Raw genomic sequence first — 14,640 nt, 5'->3', positions numbered from 1 at the left:
ATCAAAAGGTCAAGAATCATTCAAAAAACAGGAAAAAACACCTAAAGCACCAAAAGGACCTAGTTCTGTAGAAGACATTAAAGCAAAAATGCAAGCAAGTATAGAAAAAGGTGGTTCTCTTCCCAAAGTGGAAGCCAAGTTTATCAATTATGTCAAGATTTGCTTCCAGATGATTGATCAGGAGGCTATTCAAGATCTCTAGCAGTGGAGGAAGTCTCTTTAAGAAAATAGTTTAAACAGTTTGTTAAAATTTTCCGTCTTATTTTATTTCTGTAACAATCGATATCTGGCTGTCCTTTTCATAATGCAGAGTGAGAACTTTCTCTAACCGTGTTTGATAATGTTGTTCAGGTTCTATTGCCAAGAATGTGTTGTCCAAAATGCCTGCTTAGTTTTTAAAGATGGAACTCCACCCTTTGCTTGGTTTTAAGTATGTATGGAATGTTATGATAGGACACAGTAGTAGTGGTAGTCAGACATGGAAATGGGGGGGAGACAAAAATATACACGTGAAATAAACTCAGTATTTTAATAAGGTAAAAAATAAATAAATAAAATCACACTGCGAGCATGTACATGTGTGCCCCAAATCCCAGGAGAACAGAGGAAAAGGGACTGCAGCATGGCCATCCCCCATGGGGATGCTTAAGGAGATACAAGAAAGAGGAGCCAAATCCACACAATGCCAAGGAGAGACACAATATGGAGAAAGAAGTCAGTTATATACATAGGAATATTTGGAAGATGTAATAAAGGAACGAGGACTTAAGCTTCCCAAAGTCAAGCATTCCTGAAGTCATGATGCTTAAAGCATAGCTAAGACATGGAACCAACTCAAATATCCACAAACAGATGAATGGACTAAAAAAGTGTGGCACATATACTCTATGAAATACTATTCAGCCACAAAAATCAAGACCGTGGCATTGGATAGAAAGTGGACAAATATGGAAGATTTATTGCTGAGTGAAGCAAGTCAGGTTATGAAAGAGAGACATTCCATGGAGGATGATTTCTCATTTTCCCTCTCACTATCTCTGTCTGTCTCTCTCTCTGGTGAGCACATGTGCCCTATGGCCAAAACTTCTAAAAAGAAGAGAGAGAGATGAAGTTCATCTTTTAAGGAAAAAAAGTTGATCCTTCTTTTTTATCTGAAAAAGTTAATCAATTACAATATATGATAAATACCTCTAATTATATCTGAAATCCACACTTCTCTATGTGCCATAGTAAGAAAAACTTATTTCATAGCAACTTTCTGATCTTTGATAATCATGTTCAAGTTGTTCTGAAATTAATGCTAACTGAGAAATATCGTACAGTATAAACATAATCCCAAATTTCACTTTGCAAGAGCTCAGATTTAAACACACACACACGTATTACATACACAGAAACACAATTCAGAGCATCACTATATTCCAGGCGTTGGCTGTACCACAAAGAACATTCTCTCTACCAAATGTATGCAACTTAAAACATGAAATACAAGTATCTGAAACATTAAAATCATGACTTTACACAGTCTCCAATTTTTTTTTACTGTAGAATTTAAAAGACAATATGAAATGATCTTGTAAGAAAGCTACCTTGCAAGAGAAACTATTCTTTCAGACACACAAATAAAAAAGTGATACTTAAATCTCATATCAAAATCTATCACAAATAAAGATCCATTAATTTATAAATCTTTGTGTAATTTTAAGTGAATTATATTCAAATTTTATTGAGTCACTGAAAAAGTTATGATGTATTTTTGCATAGAAAAATATACCTCATGGGACCAGCAGTTAGCATAATGGCTATGTCGCTAGACTCCCACGTAGTCAACTGCAGTTCGCGTCCCGGACCCGGTGGCTTAAAATTCACACCGGGCACGTGTACGTGCATGTCCAAGATCCCAAGAGGAGAATGGAGGAGAAGGGATTTCGGCATGGCCATCCCCCTGGGGGGTGATTTCTCGCTTTCTGTCTCTCAGTCTCTCTCTGTCTCACGCGCCCTATAGCAAAAACCTCTTCAAAAAAAAAAAAAAAAACATACCTCATGACTTTTCCAATAACCCAGTAATACCAGAGAGCAAAGTTGTGTTAACAATGAAGAATAAGACCTGGCAAGCAAAATAAGTCATCTCAATAGGTTATCATTCCTTACCTTTGAATCTTCATTGCTCACTCCCAATTGTAACACAGCTTGAGGAGATTTGAGTTTTGCTTGAGCTGAGTGAGCCATCTGAAGATTAAGCTGCCATCCAACCGTCTCAAGCTTAAAAGACAAGTGCAGATTGGAATCAGATGACACAGAAGGAAGAAAACAATCAAATTTAAGCAAAGTTCCACTAAGCAGGAATACATGGAGAGCTGGACTTCATGGAAAGTCAGTTCCAGGGCTCCTTTAATCTGCAAATTCTTCCTTTGGACTCAGTAAGATTGGCCTCTTGCCATGCCTGTCATATTTAACAGTAAAAGTGATCTTTAAATACACTCTATTCTAAAAATAAAAATTGTAAGACTGAACACTAAAGTATAGTAAAAGAGCCAACGGTTTTTAAAATAGCATGCTACTATTATAAGATATCATTATTTTAAATCAATGAATTCTAAATAGTGATGAATATCAATTATTAATGGTAAATAGCATAAAGTGATGAAAGCACTTTAATGACTTCCCATTATATTTCAAAAATTTCTTCATTAGGTACCAATATAGGTAAGACTTTTTTAAATTTAATTTATAAATTTAGAGAAAAAATGAAATACCCAGATGGTAAGAGGCTCACACATTTAGACACAGTTAGTGGGAATGGAATAGAGCCAGGGAACGAATTGATACCTACAGTCAGCAGATGTTACCCAAGAGACTTTCAGACTTTCTGAAGTACTAACCTACTATGCTTCCCAGATATGACAGAAACTAATTAGAACACTTTTTTAACTTATTAATAACACAACAGAAAAGTTAATCAGGTAAGACAAAAACAGTAAAGACAAAGTACAGCAATTTCATTTTCTTTTATATACTATGCAGTACAAACATGGCTTTATTGAATTTGACAGTGTATGGTTCCTCCAATGTCGGAAGTATGAATATATGGTTGCAGTTTGATAGCCTGTTTATCTCAAGCATCAATATTTAGAGAAATGTTGGGAAATGCAACTGTCATATGCCTCTGACAACATGATCCTAATAACAGATTTAGTGAAACTACCTTAGCTATACTGGGTAAGAATGGTAGCCTCAGAAAAAATTTAACTTGACCAGAATACCAATTACTTAACTTGAAAGACTGCTCAACAGCTAGAATCACAGCAGTGACTCAAAGCCAAGTTGGGAAGAGAGCAGTCAAAGTATTACCTATTCGAGAGAGGATGTGATGAGAAAATAGAGGCAGTCCTATTCTTGCTGGCACTAAGCCTTTTAGAGGTTCGGCAGACAAGGAGGGAAGATGTGGTAGAGACTAATCCATAATACACAGTAAGTAAAAATCAATTTAATGGTGACTGTTAAGGATCCTTGATGTACTGATCTTTAACACTGACTACAGTAAGAACAATCTAATACCAGCCCACCACCATTTACAATGGTCACATGTAATAAGCCCTCCAATAAAACTAGAATAATGTCACAATTGCTCTCATATATCCAAAAGCATTTTGACACATCATGTCTTAACTGAAAAGCACCTTGTAAGTATTCATAGGAACCCATAGGATGCCGTATTGATCTTATTTAACTAATCCTATTACTATCCTCGGCATTTAACATAACTGATGAAGATGAATGTTAAGTGGATAAATTAAAACACACCCCCACTGTGGTCAGACTTTGGCATTAGTTAATGCATGCTTAAGCTCTGTGTAGAGGTTGTGTGGGAGAATGAAAACGAGAATTGGATGTGAAGCTCACGCGCCGGTTCACACCTAAGCTATTACTCAGTATGTGACTCTGGCTAACTGACATTCTTTCAAAAATCTCAATTTCCTCATACAAAATCAAAGTAACATCTACTAAACTACTTACTTTTCTGAGTTACTGGTAACATCAAATAAAAAAATGCACATTTAGTATTTTCAAAACTGCAAACATCAACAAATACTATGGCATTTTGGTCACCTAATGCTTCTTTGGTATCTTTCAAATTTTTTAAAAATACTTTCCAAAATCCATGACCCAGCTCACGCCCTCATTACCCATCTCTGCTCATTTTATCACAACAGTCCTCTAACTGGGAGACCTGCCACCTAACTATTCCCAACCCATCATTCCATGTTCCTTCTTAAATAATCTAACAAAGTGGTTCAGAAAGTGGTCGCATATGGAGGATCTATGGCTGAGTGAAGTAAGCCAAGATATGAAAGAAAGATACTGTATGTATCCACTCAATATATACCGACTATCCGCACTCTATGGTAGAGATCGAAATATTGGAGGACGTAAGAGCAGTGAAAATAGTTAACGAGCATAAGACAGTGTGGAATGGGGTGGAAGAAGAGAAGAGTATAAAGATAGCAAGAGAACAAATAGAGAGGCATGACATTAGTGGGACATAGATATGGCTTATGACCTGTTGATGATGACATGTATAGTATTCTCAATTGGCTTGGTCTGAGAAGTATTTCATGATGAGTAAAGTCTTTTTACAAGCAAAATGAGAAATAGCGATTGACTGTTTAAAAAATAATTGGAATAATAATAACAATCGGAGAAAAAATGAAAAGCTATTGGATGATGAAATGGGGATTTTTCTTTTTTTTGGAGAGGTTTACGCTATAGGGCGCGTGCGCTCACCAGACAGACAGAGAGAGACATAGAGACAGAAAGTGAGAAATCACCCCCCCAAGGGGGGAAGGTCACACTGAAATCCCTTCTCCTCCATTCTCCTCTCGGGACCTTGGGCACACACGCACACGCGCCCGACGTGAGTTTTAAGCCACCGGGTCCAGGACGTGAACCATGGTCGACTACGTGGGAGTCCAGCAACATAGCCATTACGCTAACTGCTGGTTCCCATGAAATGGGTATTTTAATGTCTCTGTATTGACTGATATGCATGGTATTCCTTCTGGAAAAAGATTGTGTACACTATAAAGTTATATGTGATTCAATGTAATATAAAAAAGATTATAATGATAATTAAGTAAATGAATGAAATAATCTAACAGTTCATTATTATCCACAAAATAAAACACACTCTTAAGCTCTAAGCCTGGTTCCAAGTCCCTCAGTATGTGATACCCTGCCACTGTTGCATTTCACACACATTACTGATTATAATCTAGCCACACTGAACCAAACGTAATTCCCAGGATACACTATGCTGTTTCATGCCTATTCTTTTGTTCCAAGAAACACACAGCTCCACTGTGGTTTCTCCTTTCCCTTCCCTGTATAGTTTGCCACCTGCTATTATTTCTCAGCATTCCTATCCTTAACAAACATTAACAATCAGTATACTGCAATAATTAGCCTATATGTCTATCCCCTCAAAGTAGACTTTAATCTCCAGTAGAAAAAGGCTGAAGACTGACTCACTTTTACATCCCTGTGACCTAAACAGCCCCTGAAAGAGTCAACATTAAAAGACTTCTTCAGTAAGTAATTGCATAAACATACAGCTTTCAAGGAGGAATATTTACGTGAAAATGAGTATCTGAAAGGACAAGAAAAGAAGCTGTATTGGGACCAGCAGTTGGTGTAATGGCTATGTCACTGGACTCCCATGTGGTGAACCATGGTTCAAGTCCCAGACCCGGTGGCTTAAACTCACGCCGGGCACATGTGCATGCATGTCCAAGATCCCGAGAGGAGAATGAAGGAGAAGGGATTGCAGTGTGGCCATCCCCCTGGGGGATGATTTCTCGCTTTCTGTTTGTCTTTCTGGTGAGTGCACGTACCCTATAGCAAAAACCTCTCCAAAAAAGTAATAAAAAATAAAAATAAGTTGTATTTCCTTCCACTTGGATATGGCTTTGTTGAAAGTGAGACTGCAATCTATCAAGTGACATTTAGTTGGTTCTTTACATAGGCACGTGTGTGCGCAAACACATGAATTTTCTATCTATAGACCAAAGTATGTCCAGAAGTACTTCTTATGAGTACACACTACCCTATAGCTTTCACATGGTTTTCTTTTTAAATTTTCAAATTTTATTTTTTTCATTTACATTAATCACTGTACATATTTACAGTGTACAACATGTTTTTTCCCAGCATGAATATAGTGCATATTAGTCAAGTCAAAGACATTACCACATGTACATTATCAACAACTAACAACTTATTTTTGTGTCTATTCAATGTTTTGTATGTTTTTTTTCCTGATCCCCTCCCTCCTACCACCTAGTATTTACAGTTGGTGTCACTGCTATATTACCTTCCAATCATTAAATTTCTCCTGCAGAGTGTGAACATCTGGTATATTCTCAGCAGGGACATACAATGCGTGTCTTTCATAGTCTAGATTGCTCCACTTAGCATTAAATTTGTCTATTATACAACAATGTCAGGATTTATAGCTGAGTAGCATTCTATAGAGTACATATATCACATTTTTTCAATCCACTTGTCCATTCTTGGACATGTGGGTTGATTCCATGCCCTAGCAATTGTAAATAATGCTGCAATAAACATAGGTGTGCAAGTGTTTTTCAGACTAAGTGTTTTTCTGTCTTTCGGGTAGAAACCTAAAAGAATTACTGGGTGGTATGCTAATTCTACCTATAGCCTTATGAGGACCTTCCATAGTGTTCTCCACAAAAGTTGTACTAATTTACATTCCCACCAACAGTGTAGGAGAGTCCCCTTTTCACTGGAGCCTAACCAGCACTTATCTTTTTTTTTTTAAATCTAAGCCATTCTGAATGAGGTTAAGTGGTATCTCATGGTGGTTCTGATTTGCATTTTCCTTATCAAGAGACATTGAGTATTTTTTCATATGCTTTTTTGGGTGTTCTTATGTTTTCCTTAGAGAGTTATCTATTTGGCTCCTTTGCCCATCGTTTGATCAGATTTTTTTTTCAAGTATGGTGCTTGAGTTCTCTGTACATCCTGGTTATCAGTCCCTTACCTGAGGCATAGTTTGCAAATATATTCTCCTATTCTGAGGGAGTCAGCCTAGTTATTGTTTCTTTTGCCATGCAGCTTTTTAGCCTGATGTAGTCTGACTTGTCTATCTTTGAATTATTGCCTGTGCTTTGGGTCTTTGCCTATTCCAATGTTCCCAAGAGTTTCCCCTGTGTTTTCCACCAGCAGTTTTATAGTTCAACATTTTATGTTTAGATCCTTGGCCCAGTTTGAGTTGATTTTTGTTAATAACAAGAGATGGGGTCCAAGGTCATTTTTCTACAAGTGAATACCCAGTTTTTCCAGCACCATTTGCTTAAGAGATTTTCTTTTCCCCACTGGATTGTCTTGTGCATTTTGTCAAAAGTCATTTGGCTTTATGTTTGGGAGTTTATTTCTGGGTTCTCAATTCTGTTCCATTGGTCTACCTGCCTGTCTTTGTGCGAATACAATGCTGTTTTGATTATCACAGCTTTGTAATATAATTTAAGATCAAGAAGTGAAATGCTTTCTACTTTATTCTTTTCATACAGTATTACTTTGACAACATGGAGTCTTTTATGATTCTGGACACGTTGTTATTTTTTTTTTCCTATCTCTGTGAGGAATATTTCTGGCAGTTCGATTGGAATTGCACTGAAATTGAAGATTAATATGGGTAGGACTGACATTTTGACTCTATTAACTCTTCCAATCTGGGAACATGGGATGTCTTTCTACTTTTTTGTATCACTTTCAATTTCTTTTTAGTTTTTCATAGTTTTCCTTATAGATGTCTTTAACTCAGTTGGTTAGGTTTATTCCTAGGTATCTTATATTTTTGGTGGCTACTATAAATGGGATTGCATTCTTCAGTTCTACCTGTTTGTTCATTGTTGGTGTATAAAAATGCTATAAATTTTTGTATATTGATTTTGAATCCTGCCACTTTACCCATTTATCACTTCCAGGACTTCAGTTTGTTGTGTGTGGATTCTTTGAGATTTTCTAAATATATAATCTTATCATCTGCAAATAGAGATAATTTCATTTCTTCTTTTCATATTTGAATGCCTTTTATTTCAGTCTCTTGCCTGATTGCATTGGCCGAAACTTCCAGTACCATGCTGAAAACGAGGGAAGAAAATGGGCTGCCTTCTCTTGTTCCAGATTTTAGTGGTTTTTCCCCATTCAGTATGATGTTCGCTATGGGTTTGTCATATATGGCTTTTATTGTGTTGAGGAATGCCCCTTCTAAGCCAATTTTGCAGGGAATCTTAATCATGAAGGGATGTTGTATCTTACCAAGTGTTTTTTCTGCATCAACTGATATGATCATATAGTTTTTATCTTTTCTTCTGTTAATGTGATGTACTACATTTATTGTTTAACGTATGTAGAACCACCCTTGCATCCCTAGAATAAAGCTTACTTGGTCATGGTGTATAATCTTTTATTTTTAATTTAATTTTTACTATTTTTTAATTTCATTTTCTTTTATACAGTCAATCAGGTTATTTAGCTTACAAAGTGAATATTTCAATCTTTTTAATGTGCTATTGACTATGGTTTGCTAGTATCATATTGAAGATTTTTGCATTTGTAGTCATCAAGGATATTGGTCTAGTTTTCTTGTGTCATTGTTGTTTTGTCATTTTCTTTCTTGGAGATAAGGGTGATGGAGGCGTCATAGAATGGATTTTGGAGGATCCCCTCCTTCTGGATCTTTAGAAATAGTTTGAGGAGAATCAGGATTAGTACTGCTTTAAAAGTTTTTTAGAATCCAGAAGTGAAACCAACAGAAGGGACCTAGTTTCCTCTTTGTTGGGAGACTGTTATTAATTCAGTCTCATTGCTTGTTATTGGTCTATTAGGGCTATTTCTTCCGGGATGAATCTTAGTCATTTATATGTGTCCAGAAATGTGTCCATCTCATCTAGGTTTTCTCGTTTGTTGCTGTATAAATGCCTATAGTGCTCTCTCATGATCTTTTGTATTCCTGTTATGTGTTTTGTAATACCACCTATTTTATTGCTGATTTTATCTGGTTCCTTTCTCTGTTCTTGATTAATATAGCTAACAGTGTGTCAATTTTGTTTATTTTCTCAAAGAACCGGCTTCTGGTTTACTTTATCTTTGGTATAGTTTTTTTATTCTCTATTTATTTCTGCTTGAATCTTTATTATTTCTTTTCTCCTGGTATTTTTATGGGGGATTGCTGTTATTGTTTTCCATTTCCCTGAGATGTGTCATTACATTATCTGTCATCTTCCTTTTTGCTTGTAGGCTCTAGCTGCTACAAGAAACATCCCTCTGTGACTGCTTTTGCCGTGTCCCATAGGTTATCAAAACCCATGTGCTCATCATTGGTTTCAGTGATTTTTTAATTTTTAATCTTAATTTCTTCAGTGGTTGTGAAGTCATTCAGGGGTAGGTTATTAAGATTCCACATCTTTGTTTATATTCGAGGGTTCTTTCTGACATTAATTTCCTGTTTAATTCCATTCTGGTCAGGGAAGATGCTGGATTTATAGGGTCATCAGAAAAGTCCTGACACATTTTTGCATACAAAAACAGAAAAGTACGTCATGCCTTTTCCAATGATCCAATCATTTCTATACTTTAAATTTGTAAATGCTTGTTTTGTGCCCTATCATGTGGTCAGTCTTTAAAAAAGTTCCATGTGGGTTTATTAAAAACATGTACTTGGGAACCAGCAGTTAGCGTAATGGCTATGTCGCTGGACTCCCACGTAGTCGACCATGGTTCACGTCCTGGACCTGGTGGCTTAAAACTCACGCCGGGCACGTGTGCGTGTGTGCCCAAGATCCAGAGAGGAGAATGGAGAAGGGATTGCGGCGTGACCATCCCCTCTGGGAGGTGATTTCTCGCTTTCTGTCTGTCTCTCTCTGTCTGTCTGGCGAGCACACGCGCTCTATAGCAAAAGAAAACCTCTCCAAAAAAAAAATGTACTTTATGGTTATCCCTTGAAAAGGTTTATAGCTGTCTGTCAGGTTCATTTGATTTATGGTGCCATTTAGATCCTGTATCTGATTATTTTTTGTCTAGATGATCTGTCCAGAGAATGCTAAAATCTCCAATGACTACTGTGTTGCAGTCTATCTCTTCCTTTAGATCTAGCCGTCTTTCACCTATTTGGGTGCTCTAATATTGGGAGCATAGATATTTACAAACGTACATCTTGGTGGATTTGCCCTTTTGGTACTGTGTAATGTCATTCTTTGTCTTTTCTTACAATTTTTATCTTTTTTGTCTGATATCAGTATCCACCCTTTTGACTTCCATGTGCATGGAATAACTTTTTCTAGCCTTTCACCTTCAGTGTATGTATGTCTTCATCTGTGAAGTGCATTTCTTGCAAGCAACATCTAGAGAAGGCTCCTGTTTTTATTTTTTCTTTATCCATTCAGCCAATCTGTCTTTTAATTGGAGAAATTAATCCATTAACATTCAACGTTACTATAGATATTTGTGGAATTATCCTTGTTATTTTGTAAGCCATTTTCTTTTATTTTGTGGGGTTTTTGGTTTTTGTTTTTGTTTTTTCATTTCTGTTTGTCTTTAGTTTTCCTGATTCAGTACTCCCTTTAGTACTTCTTGAAGAGCCAGTCTAATATTGGTAAATTCTTTCAGGTTTTGTTTATCTGAGAATGATTTTTATTATTTCTTCCTATTTGAAGGATAATCTTCCTTGGTATAGTATTCTTGGTTGAAACTGTCTTTCTTTCAGTGTTTTGAATATATTTGCCCATTCCTTCGTTGCTTGCATTGTTTCAGTTGAAGTCTTATGTTAGTCATAACCTTTGTAAGCAACTTGACGTTTCTCTTCTGTCATTTTTAGAATGTTGTCTTTGTCTTTGACTTGGACCACTCTGGCTATAAGATGCCATTCTTATGTTCATTCTACTTGGTGTCCTTTGTATTTCCTGTGTCTGATGTATGAATGTTTCTCTAGGTTTGGAAAGTTTTCTGTATCTCATGGATTAGATTTTGCTATGCCTTATCAGATCCTTCACCTTCTAGAATACTAATTATTTGGATAATAGAGTGTTTAATGGTATCTAATATGTCTTGTATGTTATCCTCATTTTTTTTAAAGCTTTTTTTTTTCATCCTTTTGGTGGTTTTGTCTAACTCAGAGACTTTGCTTTTTTTTTTTTTTGGAGTTTTTTGCTATAGGAGGGATGCACTCACCTGACAGAAAGAAACCACCCCAGCAAGAAACCACCCCCCCAGGGGGGATGGCCACGCTGCAATCCCTTCTCCTCCATTCTCTTGGGATCTTGGGCACGCATGCACATGAACCCGGCGTGAGTTTAAGCCACCGGGTCCAGGACTTGAACTGTGGTCAACTACATGGGAGTCCAGCGACATAGCCATTATGCTAACTGCTGGTCCTGAGACTTTGCCTTTGAGATCTAGGATCCTATCTTCTGCACGGTCTAATCTGGCATTAATACTGTTGAAGCAGATTTTGATTTATTTTATGACAGTCTTCATCTCTAGAAGTCCTGTTTGACTCTTTTTTGGTCTTGTCTGTCTATGGAGTTCCTCCTTTAAGTCAAGGAATGATTTCCTCATCTACTAGAGTTGTTGTCTGTTTACTTTTGCATCTCATTAAGCTTAGTTACAATAAATACTCAATTCTCTCCTGACAATTCGGTGATTTCCTGGGGTTTTTTTTTTTTTTCATAGTTGGAAAAAAGTTATTGTGTCCCCTTATTGGGCACATATTTCCAGGTTTTCACATGGGCAAAAATCAGGCAGCTCTTCTGCATTTTTCAGTTATTTAGTGGTATATTTGTTTCTTGCTAATTATTTGAAGGAAGTTTCTGTAGCTTTGTGCTCATGAGCTTCCTTTTGCTGTGAATCAGTTCTATGCTAGTTTCTCTCTTCTACTGTGGTTTGTTTCTCTCTTTTACTGTGACTCTAGCCACAGCAAGAGTCTTAGGTTCAGATTTATGAAAAGGAGTTTCTCCCTTTTTACTCGTGGGTTCAGTGGGGTAAGAGGACTCCTCCAGAGCATCACGGCATTCAGATGTTCAGCTCCTATAAACGTACACCTGCTAAGTCCCTGTGTGGGTGGGGACTGAGCAGCAAAGTGAGAAAGTAAGGTTGGGTGGGAGGGAAATAGTGAAGCATGGTGTGCAAACTGAATCGACTCTGCCTCCAGGACCCTAGACTGGGCAGGAGGTTTCAGGTGAAAAGCGGCTAATTAAAAGGCCTGCTATCCCTCTGTCCTGTGTAAGGGAAGGACAGGGAAAAGTTAGGACAAGAAAGGAAAACCCTGCCTACCTTCTAACTTTGAAACCACAGGATTAAGTTGGAGGTGCCAGGGTTGACTCAGCTCTGTCTTCCAGCTCTACACTGGCAGGAGGCTTCAGGAGGCTTCAGGCTTCACTTGGTTTTCTAAGTAGCAGTTAAAAAACTGTGCTGTGGAGTACCACACTAATTGGCCTCAGGCAAGTTACATAATCATCTCTCTAAGTCTCAGTTTTCTCATCTGCAAAATGGAGGTAATATCTACCTCACTAAGTTGTTATAAAGGATTAAATGCTATCACACATTTAGTAAGTGGCATCTCCTGTTTCCATTTCTCCAATTCAGTGTTCATTCCAATCTTTCTATTCTCTCTGAAATACATGCGATAGTTATAATATAGCTGTAAGTTATCCTTCTTTGCTCATATTATATATTGCCTTTTTGAAACTACTACTCTGAATCCATATCATCAATGCAAGACACTATCAAGTATTATGATTTTTAAATTATAAACAAAAAATATACATTTTGAATTTTTATATTCATAAGGTTATATATATAATATTATAGGAAATTATTAAAAGCAACAACAGGCCATTTGACAAAAGGAGACAGCTCTAATTTTTTAAAAAATTCAAATTGGGGGGAGAGGTACAAAATGGTCAACAACACAAACGTCATGTTAACCAAAGCTCTGTTACTAATTCACAAAACTACTTAGCCATGTGGCTAGAAGAAATTACAAATTAGAGTCACTGTTTAAATATTTTGGTCATAGACCATTTTGATAACTGAATAAAAGGTATAGAATATTATCTCAGAAAAATGCATGCACATTTATAATCATATCCAATTTTCGAAGGCATTCACTACCCACTCCCCAAGTCTAACTAAGTTAAGAACCCCTAGATTAGAGTTTCTTATGTGGTATATTGTTCAATTCAAATGAGGCTATAAATCAGAGACTCGTTCTGACTAACAATGGAATGTTATATATAACAAATGTCTATAAGATAGAGAAGCAGAAACAACAAATCTACAAATTGTATTCTCAGTCTCTAGATAAAAGAACACAAATAAATAATCTGTGTCACTACCTACTCTGCCTTATCTTAATGCTTTTCACCACCTATCATAATATACTTAATATTTACTTGTTTGGTGGCTCTCACCTATTATTCTAAGCTTCTTAAGAACAGAATGTTGTTGTCTTTTTTCTCAGCACTATATGAAGGATATCTAGGACAACATCCAAAAGAGAGTAGACACTCTGAATGTATTCCTTGAATTTAAATTAAATGAATCAAAGTATGAACAAGGAAAGATCATTTTTAAAAGAGCCATCACAGGACCAGCAGTTAGTGTAAATGGCTATGTGGCTGGACTCCCACGTAGTTGACTGCGGTTCACGTCCCAGACCCGGTGGCTTAAAACTCACACCGGGCGCGTGTGCGTGCATGCCCAAGATCCTGAGAGGAGAATGGAGGAGAAGGGAATGCGGCGTGACCATCCCCCCTGGGGGGTGATTTCTCACTTTCTGTCTCTCCGTCTGGTCTGGTGAGTGCACATACCCTATAGCGAAAACCTTTCCAAAAAAAAAAAAAAAAAAAAAAGATTTTTTTAAAAAAGAGCCATCACTAAAAAAGTGTTTGTAGGTTGTCTCTCTTAATTTCCAAACCCTTTCCTATTGAATTTTGTGATTAAAAAATATTTATTTCATGCCCACTTTACAGAGTAATTTAAAAAGTAAATAAAATCACTAAGCTCATAGGTGGATATATGCACATATGAACATCCACACAATTTCACAGACAGGCTGGACAGTGGCTCAATGATAAGATGTGACTCTGAAGCTGGCCCACATTGGGAGGGTCCAGACTTGCATCCAGAGACCTCCTGCACACGCCAGGTGCATGCATGTCCATGAGCTGAGACTCACTGAGGTCGGAGTGGAGCTCGGTGTCAAGACTCCACTGGAGGTGTACTTCTCTTCTCACTCTCTGACTCTGTCTCTGTCTCTCTCAAAAAAATGATTCACAGAAATTAACCAATAGTGGGAAACCTTAAATGAAGAGGGAAGACAGCAAGGATAACTAGGATTATTAAAAGAAGACTTTAAAGGTACATAAAGCAGTAGAAAAACAAAAAACTCTTTTCAGTGAAACTACTGGGTACTCCAAAAAGTTATGATGTATTTTTCCTATGTTCCTCAAAGGTCATTTATTTATATAAAGAACAAACATAAATCAATGATATATTGCCATTTTGTTCAATAACCTTTTGCTATCTTTCAATGAGCTTCATAATTCCTCATTCATA

At 36.9% G+C, this 14,640-nt stretch overlaps 1 protein-coding gene across 3 annotated transcripts in view; it reads right to left on the bottom strand.

Moving 5' to 3' along the window:
- COMMD10 (COMM domain containing 10) overlaps positions 1-14,640 on the bottom strand; it is a 239,654-nt gene that overhangs the window by 203,471 nt on the left and 21,543 nt on the right. For all 3 annotated transcript variants that reach the window (XM_006158389.3, XM_027775664.1, XM_014591533.1), the window contains one exon: positions 2,152-2,262. In XM_006158389.3, coding sequence (XP_006158451.1) covers positions 2,152-2,262 — 111 coding nt within the window. The remainder of the gene's footprint in view (positions 1-2,151; positions 2,263-14,640) is intronic.

This window comes from Tupaia chinensis, unplaced genomic scaffold (genome assembly GCF_000334495.1).
Source record: "Tupaia chinensis unplaced genomic scaffold, TupChi_1.0 Scaffold000591_1, whole genome shotgun sequence".
In the NCBI taxonomy this organism is placed as follows: Eukaryota; Metazoa; Chordata; class Mammalia; order Scandentia; family Tupaiidae; genus Tupaia; species Tupaia belangeri.
The sequence above is the reverse complement of the archived record's forward strand: the minus strand, read 5'-3'. Positions and strand labels throughout refer to the sequence as shown.